Raw genomic sequence first — 22,809 nt, 5'->3', positions numbered from 1 at the left:
ATTTATAAGAATAATCAAGTGAGAATAATTATTAGTTATACTTTATAGGTCATTTTAAATTATTAATGAATGAACATATATATGTCTCATTTTTCATATATAAACATAAAAATATGCACATCTGAGATGATGTATAATGAGCAGAAATCCACAGGAATGCAAACAGCACATGTATTTGAAAAGACAGACTGTGAATAAACATAACCTGATGTCCCACTCCTAGAATACATGTTAGAGCACCTTTGGTTATCCTTCAGATTATAAACCAAAAAAAAAATACTGAGTTACACATTTGTATATTTTTCATTCATTTAAAACTTAATCATATTATTAATTTGATACATAATATATCAGAAAATATGCTACTTTCTATAGAATATAAAAATGTAAAAATCAGGAACTGCTACATACCATAAAAAAATGCTCAGTGCCATTACATATTGAATACTTTCAATTTAGATTTCAAATAGATAATACTATATGTCAACTAGAATACATAGTAGTTTGTATTTGGAGGAAACTAAACTTACACATTGTTAGTAGAAAATAAAATGGTATAAATATTTTAAATCCATTTAAGTTTCATTTTTTTCTTCAGCAACATACAGGAGCTCTATTTTTAGTTTTTTGAGGAAACTCCATACTGTTTGTTATGTTGGCCATACCAATTTCATTTCTATCAACAATGTGGAAGGGTTCCCTTTTCTCCACACCCTCTTCAGCATTTATTGTTTGTAGAGATTTTGATGATGACTATATGTGAGATGGTATCTCATTCTATTTTGATTTGTGTTTCTATAATAATTATCAAAGTTGAGCATGATTTTATGTGCCCATTGGCTATCTGTATATCTTTTTAGAGAAAAGTTTATTTAGACCTTCTGCACATTTATATCGGGATATATGTATATATATAGTCCACGGAATTCTCTGGGCCAGAATACTAGGGTGGGTAGCCTTTCTCTTCTCCAGGGGATCTTCCCAACCCGGGGCTCAAACCCAGGTCTCTTGCAATGCAGGTGGATTATTTATCAGGTGAGTCACAGGGAAGCTCAAGCTGGTTTCCTCAGGAAGCCCAAGGAAATCAGTCCTGAATATTCACTGGAAGGACTGATGCTGAAGCTGAAGCTCCAATGCTTTGGCCACCTGATGCAAAGAATTGACTCATTGAAAAAGACCCTGATGCTGGGAAAGATTGAAGGCAGGAAGAGAAGGAGACGACAGAGGATGAGATGGTTGAATGGCACCACTGACTCGATGGACATGAGTTTGAGCAAACTCCAGGAGTTGGTGATGGACAGGGAGGCCTGGCATGCTGCAGTCCATGGGGTCACAAACTATTGGACATGACAGATAAAAAATGTGGTATATTTATAGAATGGAATAGTATTCAACCATAAAAATGAGTAACAGTGAATGAAATAATGGCATTTGAAACAACAGGGATGGATCTAGAGACAATCATACTCAGTAAAATAAACAAGGTTGAGAAAGACAAATGCTGTATGATGTCACTTATATGTGGAATATGAAAAGAAGTAATGTGGATGACACTGCATAAAGAATGGAGATAGGCCCTCAGACATAGAAGAGAAACTAATGGCTACCTGAGTGGGGAAAAGGAGGGTAGTTTAGGAGTCTGGGATTGACATAAGCACATGACTATGTATAAAATAGATAGCCATAGGTACCTATTGCATAGTACAGAAAACTATACTCAATGTTTTGTAATAGCCTTTATGGGAAAAGAAGATGAAAAAAATATAAATGTTTACCTATGACTGAATCACTTTGCTATACACCTAAAACTAACACAGCATTGTAAGTAAATTATTCTTCAATAAAAATACAAAAAGAATTGTCTTAAAATTTTAAACATATCTCACCTGTGATATAATATTTATCCATTCCACTGCCTTGTACTTACCCAAGAGAAAGGACAACAGATTTCTTTGCATGCAAATATCAATAGAAGCTTTATTTACATTAGTCAGACCCTGGGAACCATCTAAATATTTCTTTACTGCAGATGAATGAATAAATCATGACAAGTGAATTCCATGCTGCTATAAAGAGTAATAAATTATTGGTACACACAAAAATATAATGACTCTCAAAATTATTAAGCATAGTAAAGGATGACAGACTTAAAAGATCAGATAATCTAAAATTTAGTTGCAAAAAAATTCTAAAATGAAGATTCATGTATAGTTACACAAAGCAGATCAAACAAGAAATCTCAGAAATTAACAAAAGTTGTCATACAAGGTATACAATGTGGGGGAAAAAAAGAAATTAGATTCTCTCATAACTTCAAATGTCATGTTTTCTAACAGAAAACCTCAAGCAACCCTGTCATAAATGTGAGCTCAGGAATGCCCTCACAATTGTGAGTTCAGCAAGATAAAAGTATACAAACTCAACAAGCAAATATCTTGTCAATGCATATATTATATATACATATATATATATGAATATATTTATATAATGTATAACAAGCAAGAACCAAAAATATGCATATATGTGACTTCCCAGGTGGTGCAGTGGTAAAGAATCTGCCTGCAATGTAGGAAACGTGGGTTTGATCACTGGGTTCGCAAGATCCCCTGGAGGAGGAGATGGCAATCCACTCCAGTATTCTCACCAGGAAAATCCCATGGACAGAGGTGGGCTACAATCCATACAGTTGAAAATTGTCAGATACGACTGAAACAACTGATTATGTATACATGTGGGTGTATACATATACATATGCCATTTACAATACAAAGGGTAATGAAATAGTAAGAAACTCAGAAAATGTGCAGGATGTGTATGTTGAAAGGTATGCTGGTTAAAGAAATCAAAGATCTGAACACATTATAAGACGTACTGAGTTCACAGTATAAAATGTTCCTAGATGGGAAAGAAAATTAGAATAGGGATTGGAATTGGACAGAATGAAATAAATGAAATGCTGCACTATGCCATTAAGGGGAAAAAAATCAAAAGAAGTTGTAACTAGTCGAAAATGGCAACTAATTATGAAATGAGAAAAATGAGCAACTAATGTCTGCCTCAGAAGTGAAGAAAAACAGCAAAACCAACTAAATCAAGGAAATAACAAGCCACATTTACCTAATGTGTAATTTTAACTCCCTTTAATTTTTTTAAAAAATGATATATTAAAAAAGAATTTTGACATGCCTCTACCATGTCACCCCTTTGAGGAGAACATTGTGGAAACGGGTCTTTCCTAAATGTATTAATACAACATTTGAATGAAGAGCCCCATGTGCTAAAAGTGGGAAGTTAACTAAGAGTGAAAAATAGGAGTCAAATAAGTACTAAACTTTCTCACTGGTGAATATAAATTGTCCTTGGCGATTATTGAAAGACCTCCAGACATTTTGTTGTGTTCTCCTAGGCATTAGGGCTAATCAGCAAATTGCTTGACATCTCCTCAGGGAGAGTCTCAAAGGTGAGGGAATCCATATATTGCTCTCACAGATGTGTAACAAATAGAGGAAGGAGTCAACACAGAAACTTCATTACAGGTAAACATAATATTTCATGTGATACAGTATGCTACCAGTATCCACAATATTTCAGTGACATTTGCCAAGTTCCACCTTAATTCTATAACACAGAATCTACATTTATTATGGGATGAGGATGGGGTGGGAACTGAAATAAATTACATGTATTATATCCTACTTGACCAGCTCCTCACTTACCCATCACTATAGCCCTGACGGAGACATAAAACCACAGTCCAGAGAATATGTTTATATGAGGAAGAAAATCTCTTTCAGGTAAGTTACTATCACTATTAGAAACAAATAAACATTAAAAAACTCCACAAAACTATGTATTTGACATCTGAGAACTCTTTCCAGGTAAGATAGACTCATTGAATTATTGACTCTTCGTGAATCTTTCCCCAAAACTGTGCACACTGTTTTCCATTACACATGGTCATAAAGCGTTTTAATAATCCACATTATTGACCCAGATTAACCCTTAGTAGTTGCTGTTCAGCTGCTAAACCCTGTCTGACTCTCTGCGACCCCATGGACTGCAGCATGCTGTGCCTACCTATCTTCCCCTGTCTCTTGGAGTTGGCTCAAATTCATGTTCATTGAGTTGGTGATGCTATCTAACCATCTCATCCTCTGCTGCCCTCTTCTCACCATAAATGAAGGCATTGCAGAAACTGAATTTACAGACATATATGTCCTATACACGGACATACATGTCCTATAATAGTCAGGTATGTCCTGGTATGATTCACCACGTAAGAAAATTTAATTCCCACTGTGGTCCATTATGCATTTCTTATTCATACACTTATTCATACCTGTCAGGTGTGCTAAATTTGAGTCAGTACCATCTGAAGGAGAAATATCTTTCACAGACTATGTTTTGAGTAGTGGGTTATATGAATGTTGGGAATTTTTGGATTGAAAATTTATTGTATCTTTAGTATATGCGTTATATTCTAGATAGCATATTAAAAAGCAGAGACACTACTTTGCCAACAAAGGTCCACCTAGTCAAGGCTATGGTTTGTCCAGTACTCATGTATGGATGTGAGAACTGGACTATAAAGAAAGCTGAGCGCTGAAGAATTGATGCTTTTGAACTGTGATGTTAGAGAAGACCCTTGAGAGTCCCTTGGACTGCAAGGAGATCCAACCAGTCCATCCTAAAGGAAATCACTCCTGAATATTCATTGGAAGGACTGATGTTGAAACGTCAATACTTTGGCCACCTGATGCAAAGAACTGCCTCATTTGAAAAGACCCTGATGCTGGGAAAGACTGAAGTTGGGAGGAGAAGTGGACAACAGAGGATGAGATGGTTGGATGGTATCACTGAGTCAAAGGACATGAGTTTGAGTAAACTCCGGGAGTTGGTGATGGACAGGAAAGCCTGGTGTGCTGCAGTCCATGGGGTCGCAAAGAGTCAGACACAACTGAGCAACTGAACTGAACTGAACTATATCCTAAGATTGATGAATTTTTAAAATGCCATTATGTGGTTATATCTTATAAAGAATAAAAATAGACCTTTAAGGAATAGTGCAATAATTATCCATAATACCTAAAGTTTTATGATTGCTTAGCTTCTCAGTTTTGCTTTGTTATCTATATTTGCATATGCCTGTCTAGTTGTTTGTGTTTCTTTTTTTATTTATTATTAATTATTACTATTATTATTATTTTATCTAGTTGTCTATGTTTCTATACCTATACTATAGTGTTTGTCAACCCGGATACTATTGTGACTACTGGCTCAATATTGTTTCAGGTTGCATATTTGACATGTTAAGATATTGAGCTCTTTAACTGACCTATAAACATTAGAATCCAATAGCATTTCAACTCTCACTTATGAGAGCCAAAATGTCTCCGACAGTGGAAAAATATTCTTGGGGGAGCAAAGTCACTCTAATTGAGAATAGCTGATCTACCTTCGTATTTCCTTCTGTTTCTATTTATGTGTATTTTAATGTGTGGCAGGTGGACTTACTTTTAAATATTATAAACTGGAAACTTAAATTTATCTTACTTACCAGTTCTGCATACTAGCCCATCTAAGAGGATATTTTACACAAAATCTATTGGCCCTGCTGCTGTGTCTACCCAGAACAGGTTTCCTCATAAACCTGGATGGAAACACAGAATGGAACCGTGCTGAGCGAATTCATCCTCAAGGGGATCACAGACCGCCCCGAGCTGCAGGCTCCACTGTTCGGGCTCTTCCTCATCATCTACGTGACGTCCGTGGTGGGCAACTTGGGCATGATCATCCTCACTAAGGTGGACCCCAGGCTGCAGACACCCATGTACTTCTTTCTCAGACACCTGGCTTTCACTGATCTTGGCTATTCAACAACTGTGGGCCCCAAAATGTTAGTAAATTTTGTGGCAGATCAAAATGAAATCTCCTATTACTTTTGTGCTACACAGCTCACGTTCTTTCTTGTCTTCATTATTAGTGAGCTTTTCATTCTGGCAGCAATGGCCTATGACCGCTACGTGGCCATCTGTAACCCTCTGCTTTACCCAGTGGTCATGTCGCAAAGGGTGTGCCAGGTGCTGGTGGCAATGCCGTATCTCTATAGCGTATTTGAGTCTCTTCTTATCGCTGTAAAGATATTTGACTCATCATTCTGTGGCTATAATGTCATCAGGCACTTCTACTGTGACAGTCTCCCCTTGTTATCTTTGCTCTGCTCAAATGCAAATGAAATTGGACTGATTATTCTCATCTCAGCTGGTTTTAATTTGATTTTCTCTCTTCTGATAGTTCTTGCATCTTACCTTCTTATTCTTGCATCCATTCTCAGGATGAGCTCTGCTGAAGGCAGGCGCAAGGCTTTTTCTACCTGTGGGTCTCACCTGACGGTAGTCACAGTATTCTATGGGGCTTTAATATTCATGTATGTGCAGCCAGAGTCCAACCATTCATTTGACACAGATAAAATGGCATCTATATTTTACACTCTCATTATCCCTATGCTAAATCCCTTGATTTATAGTTTTAGGAACAAAGATGTAAAACATGCCCTACAAAGGATGTGGAAAAGACTATGCAATTCTTTCTCTTCAGGTTTCTGTAAAATATGAATCCTATACTTTAGGTGATGGGCTTCAAGATGTTCCCTGTGTGTCTCTAAAAAGAATAAAAGTATGGAAATGTTCAACACATATTTAGAAATTGCCTTCTAAGGGCTAATCATACTTCTATGTGCTATATATACATTAGCACCCAGAGGGGGGAAATATCTGCCTTTCCCAAGGGGAAGAGATGAATTACAAATATAATTAAGCAACTAGCACCATACCTTAGAATGAGTTAGGACTCTGTAAGGGCAAGTAAAGAGAGTCAAATGAGGAACAATAGCATATACAAAAGGATTCAAAGAATTTTTGTTATTCCCAACTATTAGAATAAATTTCCTAGTGTCTACATGTGTTTGTGCATGTACATGTGGTTTTATGTAAGCACATACTTCTGTTTTCTATTCGCTGTGCTTTTCTAAGGCATGCGTTAAAATTAAACTTATGGTGGTTTCTAGGAGGCTCAGTGTAGTACAGTGATTTGAATTCATCATTCATCTCAATTGATACAGATGCTCCCTTATCACGTGGAAGATATTAGGATCCTGCTCTGCTCTGGTCAGTGAAGTTGATTTTATACATGAGCCCTAGAAAGTCCTTAGACTCAGCACATTTAGCAATTCAGTAACTCACAACATATTTATCTAAATCAGACCGTTTCTCTGTAAATTCAAGTTCAGTCGCTCAGTCATGTCCAACTCTTTGCTGCCCCATGGGCTGCAGCACACCAGGCTTCCCTGTCCCTCACCAACTCCCAGAGCTTGCTCAAACTCATGTCCATCAAGCCAGTGATGCCATCCAACAGCTTCATGCTCTGACGTCCCCTTCTCCTCCTACCTTCAATCTTTCCCAGCAGGGGAAAGCCTTCAATCTTTTCCAAAGAGTCAGTTCTTCGCATCTGGTGGCCAAAGTACTCTCTGAACCAGATACATTTTCTTAATTGTTTTCACAATATTCTATACTTGAAAGTCACTAAGAGAGTGGGCCTTAAGTATTTTCACCTCAGAGAAAGGAACGGTAATCATGTAGCATGAAAATGTTAGCTAGTGCTAAATTGTGGCCATATTGAACTATATAAATTCATCAAATCAACATGTTGTAGACTTTAAATTTATACCATATTAACTGTCAATTATGTCACAACAAACCCAGAGGGAAAAAAGGTAAATTTCTTTGAGAGTTTGCCATGGAAGCTTTGAGTTATATTTTTATATTTTATTGGGATCTTCATTCCTATCTGCTTTTTGATCAAACAAGATAGTTACATTTCCTTATCTGTCTGAAAAGCAAAAATATTGCTTATTTAAAATTGGTGTTTTAATTATTTTTGTACTTTTGCATCAGAGGTCTACTCTATGCTGAACTAGCTTTGTGCCTTTGTTATGGGATAACCTTCTTCAGTATTGGTTCATAAGAGTGTGTAAAAACTCCTTTACTATATATGTATGCATATATGTGTACTCTATTATACATTGTATTTAATATATTTTATTATATTCTATAACTTTTATTCTATTGTTTGATTGCCATGATTTGATCATCTCTTTGTAGTAAACACAAGACAAAATTCCATGATTTGGTCAATATTTCTAAGAAGAATGTAATAAGATATGTAACAATTTGTTATATATATAATATGTATAAAAATATCCTCTTCTAAATTGTCACTTTTTTGTTTAATTTTTTATTTTTAACATTTATGAAACTGTATTTACATCATATAGAGACTGCACTGTTCTTTGTTCATCATCCTTAAAAACTCAAAAACATTTTCACTAAATCAAGAAAAAGGCAAGTAGGACTAATCTTTCCCATGATATTGACATTTTAATGGAGGTGGTATTCAATATGGTAAAGAAAAAAAAAAAAACAGTCCATATTGGAAAGAAGGAATTTAAACTGTCTATTAGTACATGATGAGATTGTACAAGTGGAAATCTAAACTATAAAAAAAAGCATTGAATTAAAAGGTGAATTAAGAATGTTTCAAAGAGAGATCAGTACACACAATAATTTTTATTTCTATATACTACAAATGAAAAATTAGAAATGGGATTGTTAAATGTTGTTATTGTTCTGTCAACAAATCGTGTCTGACTCTTCATGACCCTATGGACCGCAGGACGCCAGGCCATTCTCTCCCTCATTATCTCCTGGAGTTTGCCAACCTCATGTGCATTGAATTGGTGATTCCATCCAACCATCTTATCCTCTGTCACCCTCTTCTTCTTCTGCCTTCAATTTTTCCCAGCATCAGGGTCTTTTCCAATGAGTCGGCTCTTCACATCAGCTGGCCAGAGTTTTGGAGCTTCATTTTCAGCATCAGTCCTTCCAGTGAATATTCAGGGTTGATTTCCTTTAGGATGGACTGGTTTGATCTCCTTGCAGTCCAAGGGATTCTCAAGAGTCTTCTCTAATACCACAGTGCAAAGGCATCAATTCTTAGGCTCTTTATGGTCCAACTCTCACATCCATACATGACTACTGGAAAACCTTGTTAAATTGTTAAATACCTGTTATAAATTCATCATAATTATGAAATGTTTAAAGATACATACAAAATATGCAAGCCTGTATGGTAAAAATTAGAAAATATTCCTGAAATATATTAATGGAGGCATAAACAAATGAGATCTTACCATATTTATTTACTGATTTATTCAATATTAGGTAAATATCACAATTTCTCAAATCAAGCACAATTAAAATTTAAGCAGAAATTCTTTTTTGATAGGAATTGAGAAGCTGAAACCAAAATACATAAAGGAGCTAAAATCAAACCATACAGAGCAAAAGATCTAGAATAGCTGAACTAACTTTAAAAGCAGGAATAAACTTGCAATATTAGCATTAAGGCAAACAGTAATGGTATACGGCCTTATTCCAAAGCTACAGTTATTTTTTTAAAAGTCTGCTCCTGATATAAAAATTTGCAATATATATCAATGAAGAGATATTGATAGATCAGAAATAGATTCATGTGTGTATGAATAATAAATGTTCCATAAGTTAAAGAGAAAAACAGAAAAAAGCCATTTTGTGGAGAAAGCATAGACTTTCAAGTTCTCCTTTCATCTTGTTTCTGTCCTGAGACCTTGTAACCAGTGGGGGCATTCCCTCTGGTTTCTGCTGGCTGAAGATGCTGGTTGTCGGACTTGTATCAAGGCAAGCCAGCTGGCTGGGGCCAGAGTCATGACGTGAGAGGCAGCATTCCCTTGTCCAGCCATACCGGTTCTCAGGGGAGTTACCCTTAAGAACAAGTTCCAATCCTTAAGAGAACTTTGTCACTCTTATCTTCATTGCTGGAAAATATCCAGTTCTGGAAAAATCCAATCCCAGTATTGCCTACCTGTTGTCATAGCTGGAGGCACACAAAGGACTTTGCTTTCTTAGGCTATCTTTGGAAAGAACTTTGGACCTTGGGAGAGGAAGCTGCACATTTTACCTTTTTTTAGAATGTCTCTTGCTTCCATAGATAAGCCATGTCATCATTGTTTAGTCACTAAGTGTGTCTACTCTTTATGACCCCATAGACTACAGCCTGTCAAGCTCCTTCTGTTAGTGGGATTTCCCAGGCAAGAATACTGGAGTGGGTTGCCATTTCTTTCTCTAGGAGATCTTCCCGACCCAGGGATTGAACCTGCGCCTTTGCATTAGCAGGTGGGTTCTTTACCACTGAGTCATCAGAGAAACCCATACAAATGCCATACAAAGGACTATTATTAATACTTTTGAGTTAATAAAAAGGCTTGGGCCTTCCCAGGTACCTCAGTGGTAAAGAATCCTCCTGCCAATGCAGGAGACCTGGGTTCAGTCTCTGGGTCCAGAAGATCCCCTGGAGAAGAAAATGGCAACCCACTCCAATAATCTTGCCTGGAAAACCTCATGGACAGAGGAGTCTGACAGACTACAATCCATGAGGTTGCAAGAGTGGGAGCCACTTAATGACTGAGCAAACGAATAGGTGAATAAACAAAGTGTGATTCTTAAATACTCAGTGAGTGCAATCACTTATATGCTAAAGTGGACATATATCTTTAAAACATGAGTTTGAATACTCCAACTTTGTCTTTAGGTGTTACTTTCATATTGCATTTAACCTGCAATGAGCTTTCAGTACAAAATTGATTGCTGAGATAAAGCAGTGAAGGCTCAAACAAATCACATACCTCATTGGATGACATTCAAATTTAGAGTCAACGTTCTAAAAAATCCTATCCTAGACACTTAAACCAAAACATGGGTAGTTGGAACATCATCAGATTACCAGATTATTGTTAAATTAAAGAAAAAGTGGACGTCTCAAATTGATAAATTAGCATCTTTTTATTACTGGAAATGTGCAAGAGACTGGGCTCATTGAAATTATTGCTTTTATATTCCCAGAAAAGTGAAAGTGAAACTGTTAACTGCTTCAGTAGTGTTCAAGTGTAAGAAAAAAAAGAAAAAGAAAAAAAAAACACTAATAAAATTCATAGAAATTTCAAAGAAAGAAATGAAACATTCCTATTTGCAAAAGATATGCTTTCTAATAGATAATCTCCACAAAACTATGGAAAGTAAAACAATCTGGAAAACATGAATTCACAAAGAAGACAAGATATATGATTAACAAAAATTATATAAAAATATTTATATATACATATAGGTATTAATAAAACAAGATGATTTATAGTCACTTTATAGCTAATGAAAATGTACATAAAAACTATCAAAGCTTGCACAGGATCTGTATGCTGAAAAGTATAAATCCCAATTTTAAAAATCAAAGGAGATTTGAATAATTTAGTAGCTACATTTAGCTCAGATCTGTATATTTAACATAAAATTCTTCTCAAATTGATCCATAGATTTAATGCAAACCTAAATAAAATCTCAGCAAGATTTAGTGCAGAGGTGATTTTATACTGCATTTTATTGAAAGGTTAAGGGCAGAACATAAATGAAAACACATTTTAAAATTTAGTATAACTAGGAAAAAACACTCCTTCATGTTAGGATTAATTATATAACCAAATAGTCAAGATTTTGATATTGGTAGAAACACAAACATATAAATTAATGGAACAGAATAGACAACACAGAAATAGATTTTTACAAATAGTTCAACTAATTTTTCCTAAAGTTGCAAAGGTAATTCAGAAGAAGGGGTGTAGCCTTTTAAAATCATTGTGCAGAGGTAGTTAGGGATATGGGGGAAAAACTAAGAAAGCAAATAAATAATGTTGACCTAATACAATAGTTAGCTCAAAATGAAGAACAACTTGACTGTCAAATGCTAAACTATGAAATACTTGGGGCTTCCCTGGTGGCCCAGTGGTAAAGAAACTGCCTGTGGTGCAGGAGACTCCAGGTTGGGAAGATGCCCTGGAGAAGAAAATGGCAATCCACTCAGTATTCTTGCTGGAGAATCCCATGGACAGAGGAGACTGGCAGGCTGCGGTCCATGGGTTCACAACAGAGTCGGACATGACTTGGCAACTAAATAACAGCCACAAATAAAATATTTAGATAAAGCAATAGGGGGGAATCTATATCTAGGATCTAGGTCTGGTGAAGAGCTCATAGCATGCATAGGTGCTCAGTCCCTCAGCTGTGTCCAACTCTTTCAGACCCCATGGTTTGTAGCCCACCAGGTTCCTCTGTCCATGAGATTTTCCAGGCAAGAATTCTGGCGTGGGTTATCATTTCCTTCTCCAGGGGCTCTTTCTGACCCAGGAATAGAACCTGTGTCTCCTGCTAGGTAGGCGGATTCTTTACCACTGAGCCACCTAAGAAGCCCATATATAATTCCCTACTTTTCAATAATTAAATAGGACAATTTTTTAAATATTTCTATACCATCATTCATTTGAGAAGACCACTGTGGACTTGCAGACTTAATGGGCCTGCTCTAGAGATAGGTTTAACTAAGAGACTTGTATACTACAAAAGGAAAGTTAACCAAGAGTTTAAAAAAAAAAAAAGGTAGGAAAGAATAAAGAGGAAAGAAATAATTGCCCTAGAAAACTGAAAAGCCAATCTCCAGATATTTTGCTGTGGTCTCAGGACTTTAGGGATGATCAGCAAATTCTCTGACACCTCCTCAGGGAGAGTACCAAAAGGTGAAGGAGATCCATAAATTGTCCCCCTTAGCCATGTGCGAGCCACATGGGGGAGTCACGACAGACTTCACTGCAGGTAAAGTGACAGAGTGTTTCATGTGATGCCGTGTTTCCAATATGCTGACAGCGGTTCAGTGACAAATTCAAAGTTTCACATTAATTCACTGGCAACGCCTGAGCAAAATGAACCATTTCTGATTCAGTTCTCTCAGGAATAGGACTCCTCTTCTGTCTTTTCATATTAATTATTTGAAAATATTCACATATTTACAGACTAAACTCTGAAAAGCATTTCTGAAACGTCATCGTGATGCCCATTTATACAAATAACGATATCTCCAGTGGAAGGCAAAACCAAGAGTAAGTAAAGCAAAACTAAAGATGCGTGAGGGTGTCCGTGGTGGCCCAGCTGGTAAAGAATCTGCCTGCAACAACCCTGGTTCCTTCCCTGGATCAGGAAGACCCCCAGAGAAAGAAATGGCAACGCATGGCAGCATTTTTGCCTGAGAAACCCCATGGACAGATAAGCCTGGCGGGCTGCAGTCCAGGGGTTACAAGAGTCAGACACGCTTTAGCAACTGAAACACCACCACTGCCAAAAACACAGGAATATTTAGAAACTGGCAAAAATAAGAAGCCTCATGTATTCAGCCTCTCATTGTGATGTTCTTCTAAATGCTTATTCATTTAGTGCTCTGGGTGTCTTTTGGTGACTGTTTCAATATCATTTAATATTTAATGATTATGTACTTCAGTATATGAATATGATTATTTCTGGATCCCTTGATGAGACAAAAGAGCATTTCCTCCTTACAATGAGATGTGGAAATTGCTATTTGGTTATTAGCAGGTTTTAAAGTACCTAGTTTTATGGCAATGGTGCAATTTTCAGCGTTTGCTTCAATTTCAAGTGGAATCTGACCGGAAATTAGATAAAATTATCTCAGAGGGCACAGCTTTAAAAAATTGACAATCAGGATTTTAAAAAAATGCTAAACTGTGAGATAGCTATTTGGGTCTATCCATAGAATGATAAAGTTTGTGACAAAACAACCAAAAAGACTTATATCATTTCCTACCTTTACAGAGAAACTGAAATTTACAGTCTGATTTTTTTTTTTTTTAGCTTTTCATAATTGCAAAACGAAGACAAGAAAACAAGATTTATACTACTTCTTATTACATTTATTTAAGATATTCCTCTACAGTAATTGTTGAGTGATATACATTTCATGTTTCTGATATTAGAAAATTGTTTGCATCAAGTCCAGGTAGGCTATCAGGAGGTCTTAAAATTGTAAGCAATATTTTAAGTGAGCAAAATGCTAATTTCATGTAAATACTTTTATATTTAATGTTATAAATTTTTAATTAATTTTCTTACAAAGCACTCAGAGACTGCATTCACTGAAAATTTATTGTAACCAATGTTATTTATATTTTTTAAAGGAGATGTTTATCTTGACAATATTTTGCACCTAATAATCCTCTTACCTTGATCTGCCATTTAGCTCCTACTCTTGTGAGTTGGTTGTTTAGATGTATCTGACTCTTTGAGACCCCATGGACTGTAGCCAGCTGGTTCTTCTGTCCATGAAATTCTCCATGAAAGAAGACTGGAGTGGGTATCCCTGCCATTCTCCAAGGGATCTTCCCAACCCATGGATCGAATTCAGGTCTCCTGCATTGCAGACAGATTCTTTATCGCCTGAGCCACCAGGAAAGCCCACCTCTTATTCTGGTATATTTGTACCATGTTTATTATTATCATATTCAGATACACTTTTATTTGATTTTATAAAATGTTGATTTGTGTTTTGTGTTACATTATCATCTGGTGGAGTTTTGTGACCTTAAAATACAAAAAAATTTAAGTAACACCCCTAATCCATGTATATCTATTTAATGTATTTTATTCACGTCTACAGTATTGTGTGGGGCTTCCATGGAGGCTCAGTGGTAAAGAATGCACCTGTCAATGCAGGATCGATCCCTGGGTTAGGAAATGGCATCACTCTCCACTAATCTTGTCTGGGAAACCTCATGGACAGAGGAGCCTGGCAGAATACAGCCCATGGGGTCACAAAGAGTCAGAAAGGAGTTAGTGACTAAACAACAGCGTAGCATTGTGTGACATAGTAACCTTACACATTTTTTTTTTTTAAAGCACAGCATCTTCTTTTCAAAATGGAGTTTTTAATGAATCTTCATTATGTGGAAAAAATGACAATGACTACTCTTTCTTTCCATTTGCTTAGATCTCCTCCCATTCTCCTGGGTTCTTGCATGACAATGTATATTTGAATTGTTACATACAAATTAATATATGCCAATTGTAGTGAAAATGTTCCTAGGGAAAGATTATCTTTTAGGAAAATTTGCATCATAATGAACTTTCATTTTTGCTAACATAATAAATAAAACTAGAACATAAAGAACCCACTTTATAGACTTCAGAGGTCCAATTTTAGCCCTGCAGAGGGGAATAATGAAGGGCCTGGAGTAAGTTAAATGTGCTCCATTCTACTTAACCTAGTCCTCACCTATTGATCATTACATCACAGCCTTGACAAATAAGACAACGTCACAGTACAGAAGAACTGACACACAAATATATAAAGAAACTCTCTTTGAGCTAAGTTATTGCCACCATGAAATATATATATATATTTGTTTTTTATCTGATTTCCAGGTAAGCCTAAACATATTGAATCCTTTAATCTTCATTTTTCTCTCCCAACCACCCTGTAAAGAAATATCAATTTTGCATAAGAAAATAAAGATTTTCAGATAAATTATTTGCCCAAAGTAATCATTTGTATATAACAGAAAATATAGCAGAGATTATATATATTTACTGGAGAAGGAAATGGCAACCCACTCCAGTACTCTTGCCTGGAAAATCGCATGGATGGAGGAGCCTAGTAGGCTATAGTCCATGAGGTCGTGAAGAGTTTGACACGACTTCACTTTCACTTTTCACTTTTATGCATTGGAGAAGGACATGGCAACCCACTCCAGTGCTCTTGCCTGGAAAATCGCATGGATGGAGGAGCCTAGTAGGCTATAGTCCATGAGGTCCTGAAGAGTCTGACACGACTTCACTTTCACTTTTCACTTCCATGCGCTGGAGAAGGACATGGCAACCCACTCTGGTGTTCTTGCCTGGAGAATCCCAGGGACGGCGGAGCCTGGTGGGCTGCCGTCTATGGGGTCGCACAGGGTCGGACCCGACTGATGCGACTTAGCAGCAGCAGCTGCAGCATATCTATATACATATATGTCTCACATATTTTTATAGAGGGGTAATTCTCACTGCAATCTATTATATTTTTCTTATTTATACAACTGTCCAATATTTGTTGTCTGTTAACTATTTCAGTCTGTATCACCTGAACAAAGGATTTTGAGGGCTAGGCGTTGAAGTAACAGGTTCTATGAAAGTGAAGTGAAAGCGTCCAACTCTTTGCGACCCCCAGGCTCCTCTGTCCGTGGAAATCTCCAGGCAAGAATACCGGAGTGGGTAGCCGTTCCCTTCTCCAGGGGATCCTCCCAACCCAGGGACCAATCCCGGGTCTCCCGCCTGGCAGGCAGACTCTTCACCATTTGAGCCACCGGGGAAGCCCGCCGTGTTCTTTACGCTTTTGGAATTTATGGCTTTACATTTTTATCATAATTCTCACATAGTTGAATAATACAATTCTTACATGTGCTAAGCGATATGTAAGTGGTATTATCAAGTATAATTTATAAATATCACAATGTGGTTGAATTACATAAATGACTAGCAGAAAACTTTAAATGTGTATCATATAAGTTTATATACATATAAATTTATAGATGAATCACACTTTTAACTTTATTTCATTTCTAATGTACTTCTATGCATACATTTCTGTATCTTTATCCATGTGTCTATAGGTATCCACACCTATATGTGTATCTATATGTTTATATGGGGCTTCCCAGGTGGCCCTCGTGGTAAAGAATCTCCCTGCCAAGGCAGGAGACATAAGAGACACAGGTTCAGTCCCTGGGTCAGGAAGGTCCCCTGGAGAGGGCATGGCAATCCACTCCTGTATTCTTGTCTGGAGAATCCCATGGACAGAGGATATTGATCTATCTCTGTGTTTATGTCTAGGTATACCATCTATGCCTTTCTTGTTTTTCAGCTTTAGCACTGCTGAGATTTTGGGATGATAAGGGTGCTATGAGATGTTTAGAAGCATAACTGACCACGGACCATTATGCGCACGCACTGCTCACCTCCCACTTGCAATAACCAGTATGTCTTTCAGATGTTGACAGCTGTTATTTGCTTAGTAAAAGAACTCCTATTTGAGAACTAATGAATATCTCAGACTCTGTCTCTATCTTTATTTATGCATATTATTATACATAGGATAAGGGATTTTAAAAAATATCCTGTTTTGGGAAGTTAGGATGTATTTTACTTATACAAGCTTCACATATGAAAAATCTGCCAGGTGATAATACCTGAAATCTGCTTACTATGCTTGATGTCTCCACCCAGAATACATATCCTGATAAAACTGCATGAAAACACAAAATCTTACTGTGCCAAATGAATTCATCCTCATGGGAATCACAGACCGCCCCGAGCTGCAGGCTCCACTGTTCGGACTCTTCCTCATCATCTACGTGACCTCAGCAGTGGGCAACTTGGGCATGGTCATCCTCACTAAGGTGGACTCCAGGCTGCAGACACCCATGTACTTCTTTCTCAGACACCTGGCTCTTACTGATCTTGGCTATTCAACAGCTGTAGGACCCAAAATGTTGGCAAGTTTTATTATGGATCGAAATTCAATCTCCTATTACTTGTGTGCCGCCCAGCTGGCTCTCTTTATCATGTTCATGATTAGTGAGCTTTTTATTCTGGCTGCAATGTCCTGTGACCGCTATGTGGCCATCTGTCACCCCCTGCTCTACACGGTCATCATGTCACAAAGGGTGTGCCGGGTGCTGGTGGCAATCCCCTACCTCTATAGCATATCCGTGTCTCTTATAATCACTGTAAAGATTTTTAATTTGTCCTTCTGTGGCTACAATGTCATCAAACATTTCTACTGTGACTGTCTCCCCTTGATACCTTTGCTCTGTTCAAATACACAAGAAATTGAACTGATCATTCTGATCTTCGCAGGTGTTAATGGGATCCTCTCCCTTCCAATAATTCTTATGTCTTATCTGCTCATCCTTGTAGCCATTCTCAGGATGAACTCTGCTGAAGGCAGGCACAAGGCTTTTTCTACCTGTGGATCCCACCTGACAGTGGTCACTGTGTTCTTTGGGGCTTTGATATTTATGTATGCACAACCAGAGTCTAGACACTCCTTTGATACAGATAAAATGGCATCTATATTTTACACCCTTGTTATCCCCATGTTAAATCCCTTGATCTACAGTTTGAGGAACAAAGATGTAAAATATGCACTACAAAAGGTGTGGAATAAGCTTTGTAACAGTTCCTCTTAAAGCCTACGTACAGTTCCTATCCTTTAGGTTCTGGGCTTCCCTTAGATTCCTATCCTTTAGATTCTCTATGTGTCTTTAAATGGAATAGTGAACACAAATAAGTTCAATGTACTTTTAGAGATTGCCTTTTATGTGCCAGTAGCACTTTAATGTGTTGTACTTACTAGCACACAAAACAAGAAAATATCTGCCTTATTTGACCAAGAGAGATTAATCACAAATATAATTAAATAAATGTTATTATACACAAGAATTAGTGAGGACACTACAGATATTCAAGCAGGTGAGGAAAGTGGGTATGCTGTGTGTGAGAAAGGAAGAATGGTAGATATAAAAAGTGAGTTTAAATGATTATTGCTTTTCTCTTTTTCTTTGGTATAAATTTATTTGTTTTAATTGGAGGCTAATTACTTTACCATATTGTATTGGTTTTGCCATACATTCTCAGCTACTAGAATGAACTTCCCCATGACTATGTCTGTATTTGGGCGTATGCATATGTTTTTTTGTAAGGATATCTATCTGTTTGAGCCCCCATACACTTCGAAGGCATCTGAAAAATTAAACTTCCCTGGAAAAGGACATGGCAACCCACTCCAGTATTCTTGCCAGAAAATTCCATGAACAGAGAAGCCCGGTGGGCTACACTCCCCGGGGTCACAGAGAATTGGACATGACTGAGAACACAGCACAAAACTTAAACTTACTGTGGTTTCAAGGAGGCCCAGTGTAGCGCGATGATCGGACCTCAGGGATTATCTGAACTTTCCCAGGTGTTTCCATACTGCATGGAGGAGGCTAGAGTCCTGACCTGTTCTCATCCGTGAAGTTGCTCTCATACATGAGCCCTAGAAAGCCATTAACTCAGCACAGTTTGCAATTCAGTAACCCACAAAATCAGCACAATGTTTTATTTCAACCAGTTCATTCTCTGTACCAGTGGGCATTCCAATCAAGATCAATTTCCTTGATTACAGTTAGCAATCTCTACTGTATGCCTGAAGATTAAGAAATCAATACTTAAATGCTTTCATCACAAAAGAAACGGTAATTTGATGGAGATATTGTTGTTGGTGGTGTTCAACCTCAAAGTCATGTTCAAGTCTTTGCAACCCCATAAATCTCAGCACTCTAGGCTTCTCTGTCCGCCACTATATCCCATCTTTATTGTTTAGTTGGTAAGTCATGTCTGGCTATTTGAGACCCCATGGACTGTAGCCAGTCAGGCTCCACTCCATGGGATTTCCCAGCCAAGAATACTGGAGTGGGTTGCCACTTCCTTCTCCAGGAGATATTCCTGACCCAGGGAGTGAGCCCGCATCTCCTGCATTGGCAGGCAGATTCTTTCCCACTGAGCCACCAGGGAATCCTAGAGCTTGCTCAAATTCATGTCCATTCAGTCAGTGATGCTATGTAATCATCTTATCCTCTGACACTCCCTTCTCCTTCTACTGATGGAGGTATTACCTCATGCTAAGTTGTAATCATGCTGCAGTGTGTAAGTGTATCAGATAACATATTGTACACCACAAACTTACACAATGCTGTAAGCCAATTATATCTCAGAGATGCAGAAAAAATAAATCTCTTGAGGTCTCCCATGGACACTTTCAACTTTGTATTTATAACTTTTGGAGATTATGATTCCTAACTGTTTCTTTTTGTTTAATGACGTTATTCAGCTGGTAAGTCATGTCCGACTCTTTGAGATCCAATGGATGGCTGCATGCCAAGCTTCCCTGTTCTATGCCATCCCCCTGAGTTTGAGCAGACTCATATCATTTGAGTCATTGATGCTGACTAACCACCTCATTCTCCGCCACCCCTTTCTCCTCTTGCCCTCAATCTTTCCCAGCATCAGGGTCTTTTCCAACGAGATTACTCTTCCCATCAGTTGGCCAAATTATGCAGCTTCAGCTTCAGTATCAGTCCTTCCAATAAATATTCAAGGTTGATTTCCTTTAGAATTGACTCATTTAATATCCTTGTACTCCAAGAGACTCTCAAGAGTCTTCTCCAGCACTATAATAGGAAAGCATCAATTCTTCAGCTCTCAGCCTTCTTTATGGTACAACTCTTACATCTGTACATGACTACTGGAAAGTCTATAGCTTTGACTATACGGACCTTTATTTCATGAGGTTGTTGCATTTCCTGATGTCTGTGAAGATCAAGAATATTTCTTATTTAATATTTGTGCATCTTTACATAAGTGGTCTATACTATACTGAATTAGGCTTGCTATCTCTCTCATGGGGTGACTTTCCTCAATATTGGTACATAAGAGCTTATGATATATTTTTATTAAGATCAATTTGATAATTCTTCTTATAAGAAGCAAAAGAAGGTAATTCCATGGTTTGTTCTATGGTATGTTTCTAGTGAAAGTGTAGTAAGATAAGTACCACTATATAAATATTATGTCTTGTGAATTCTTCTAACCCTTCTAAATTTCCACTTTCATTGGTTATATTTAGTATTTTAAACACTCATGAAACTTTATTTGCATCATAGATTAAACATTTTTTCCCCACCATCATGGATTAAATTCTTTATATAGTCAATTAAATCCAAATTAAAATTATTTATTGGAATAAAAAAATAATTGTAGGTACTCTTTCAAGTGAGGTAAAATGTGAGGAATTTATATAGTTGATTTTTTTAATTATTAAGAAAAATATGTACTGAATATAAACATGCCAAATATAAATGTAGAAAAATTTTGGTTTTTGGAAAATGTATGTTGGACAAAGATACAGTAAAATGATTAATATTGATAGCTTCTGAGAACATGAAAATGTTTAAATTAATATTTTTGGATATATACTTTTCTAAATTATCTTCAGTGAATAAGTGTGACTTTTATAACAGAAAAAAGTAGAAGAATCTAATATTTGGATTTGAGAAAAATAAACTGTGACTATATATATATCCCAATATCCCATTTCTAAATTAAATCTTGCTGTGCATTGTATAGTCCCTCAAAAGATAAACCAGAAAGAGAACAAAATATGTAGAGTTTTACAGTTTGCTAATATATATTTTTTTCATTTTAAATGTTGTTCTTCAGTCACTAAGTCATGTCTGACTCTTTGTGACCATGAACTGCAGCACGTCAGGCTTTCCTGTCCTTCACTATCTCTTGGAGTTTGTTCAAGTTCATGTCCATTGAGTCAGTGATGCCATTCAACCATCTCATCCTCTGTCACCCTCTTCTCCTGCCCTTAATCTTTCCCAGCATTAAGATCTTTTCCAATGAGTCAGCTTTTTGTATCAGGTGGCCAAAGTATTGGAGTTTCAACTTCAACATCAGTCCTTTTAGTGAATATTCAGAATTAAGTTCCTTTGTCTTTAGTTTTCCCATTTATATTTAGTGACTTTCCTATAATTGCTACTTTTGGTTCAGAATAGCATGTAAACATTTGTGTGATCAGTTGCTCCATTGTGTCTGACTCTTTGTGACCCTATAGACTAGCACACCAGGCTCCTCTATTCAAGGAATTTTCCAGGAAAGAATACTGCAGTGAGTTGCCATTTCCTACTCCATGGAATCTTTCCAATCCAGGAATTGAACCCAATTCTCTTCTGTCTTCTGCATTGGCAGGCAGATTCTTTACCACTAGGCCAACTGTGAAGCCCATATAAGCAATTAAGCCTACCCATTTCATGGATCTTAATTAATCTCATGATGACTCCCGTCTACATGTACAATTACTAAATAAAATATATATGGTTTGATCCTGTTAATCTTTTGTCAATCTAATTATTAATCCAAGCAAAAGCTACTGTGTAAAGAAGATTTTTTCCTCCCCTTTAGCTATTGATTCATTTATTTATTTTTGTGTCGTGGTCAAAGCTCAGAAACAGCAGAAATGTCCATCTATGTGAGGTCAAAAGAACCTAGAAGAGTAGAGGAAAACCTTCAACACCAAAAATGCAATCATTTTAAGTGAGAGTTCATGGTAGCTGTATTCATCATAGTAGAAAAGTGAAAGAACCCATAAGTCTTTCCATAAGTGAATGTTTAAACAGATTATCATCAATACCATGGAATACTACTCAACAATGTAGGGAACAGATGATCTATACACACAAAAGTGCCAAAGAATCTCAAGAGATTTATGTTGAGAGAAAATTCCAATCCCTATTTTCTGTATGAAAAAGTGTAGCAGTGGAAAAGCTTAGTGATGACCAAGGGTTGGGAATGGTGGCAGAGGAGGAAAGAGGCAGGCGCAGGCAGCTTGTGATGACACAGGTCCTTATTGGAATGGGGTAACAGACTGTAATAACTAAAATGGTAGTTTATGCAGTGAAGAAAAAGAAAAAAGCAGAAGTTGTAAACAGCCTGTGACAGAAGCTCACGACGAAATAAGAAGTGCTGCGGTGAGCTTGGTCACTCAGTTGTGTCTGACTCTTTGTGACCCCTGGACTGTAGACACCAGGTCCTCTGTCCATGGGATTCTCCAGGCAAGAATACTGGAGTGCATTGCCATTTCCTTCTCCAGAAATAAGAAGTAACTAATTTCTGTCTCGGAGATATAAGTAAAAACAATCACATGGGCAACAAATCAAGGAGGAAACATCTCATATTAGCATAA

General features: G+C 37.0%; 2 protein-coding genes across 2 annotated transcripts; both read left to right on the top strand.

The window, feature by feature from the left end:
- Window positions 1-5,654: 5,654 nt before the first annotated feature.
- LOC136175675 (olfactory receptor 8K3-like) lies at window positions 5,655-6,614 on the top strand. The gene has a single exon (XM_065945924.1). It carries the CDS (start codon window positions 5,655-5,657, stop codon window positions 6,612-6,614), a length of 960 nt encoding a protein of 319 aa, XP_065801996.1.
- A 10,655-nt stretch (window positions 6,615-17,269) lies between these two features.
- On the top strand, window positions 17,270-18,211 carry LOC136174683 (olfactory receptor 8K3-like). Its single transcript, XM_065944864.1, has one exon. It carries the CDS (start codon window positions 17,270-17,272, stop codon window positions 18,209-18,211), a length of 942 nt encoding a protein of 313 aa, XP_065800936.1.
- The last annotated feature ends 4,598 nt before the right edge of the window (window positions 18,212-22,809 follow it).

Source organism: Muntiacus reevesi, chromosome 9 (genome assembly GCF_963930625.1).
Source record: "Muntiacus reevesi chromosome 9, mMunRee1.1, whole genome shotgun sequence".
Classification (NCBI taxonomy): domain Eukaryota; kingdom Metazoa; phylum Chordata; class Mammalia; order Artiodactyla; family Cervidae; genus Muntiacus; species Muntiacus reevesi.
This window is presented reverse-complemented; position numbering and strand designations above follow the sequence as displayed.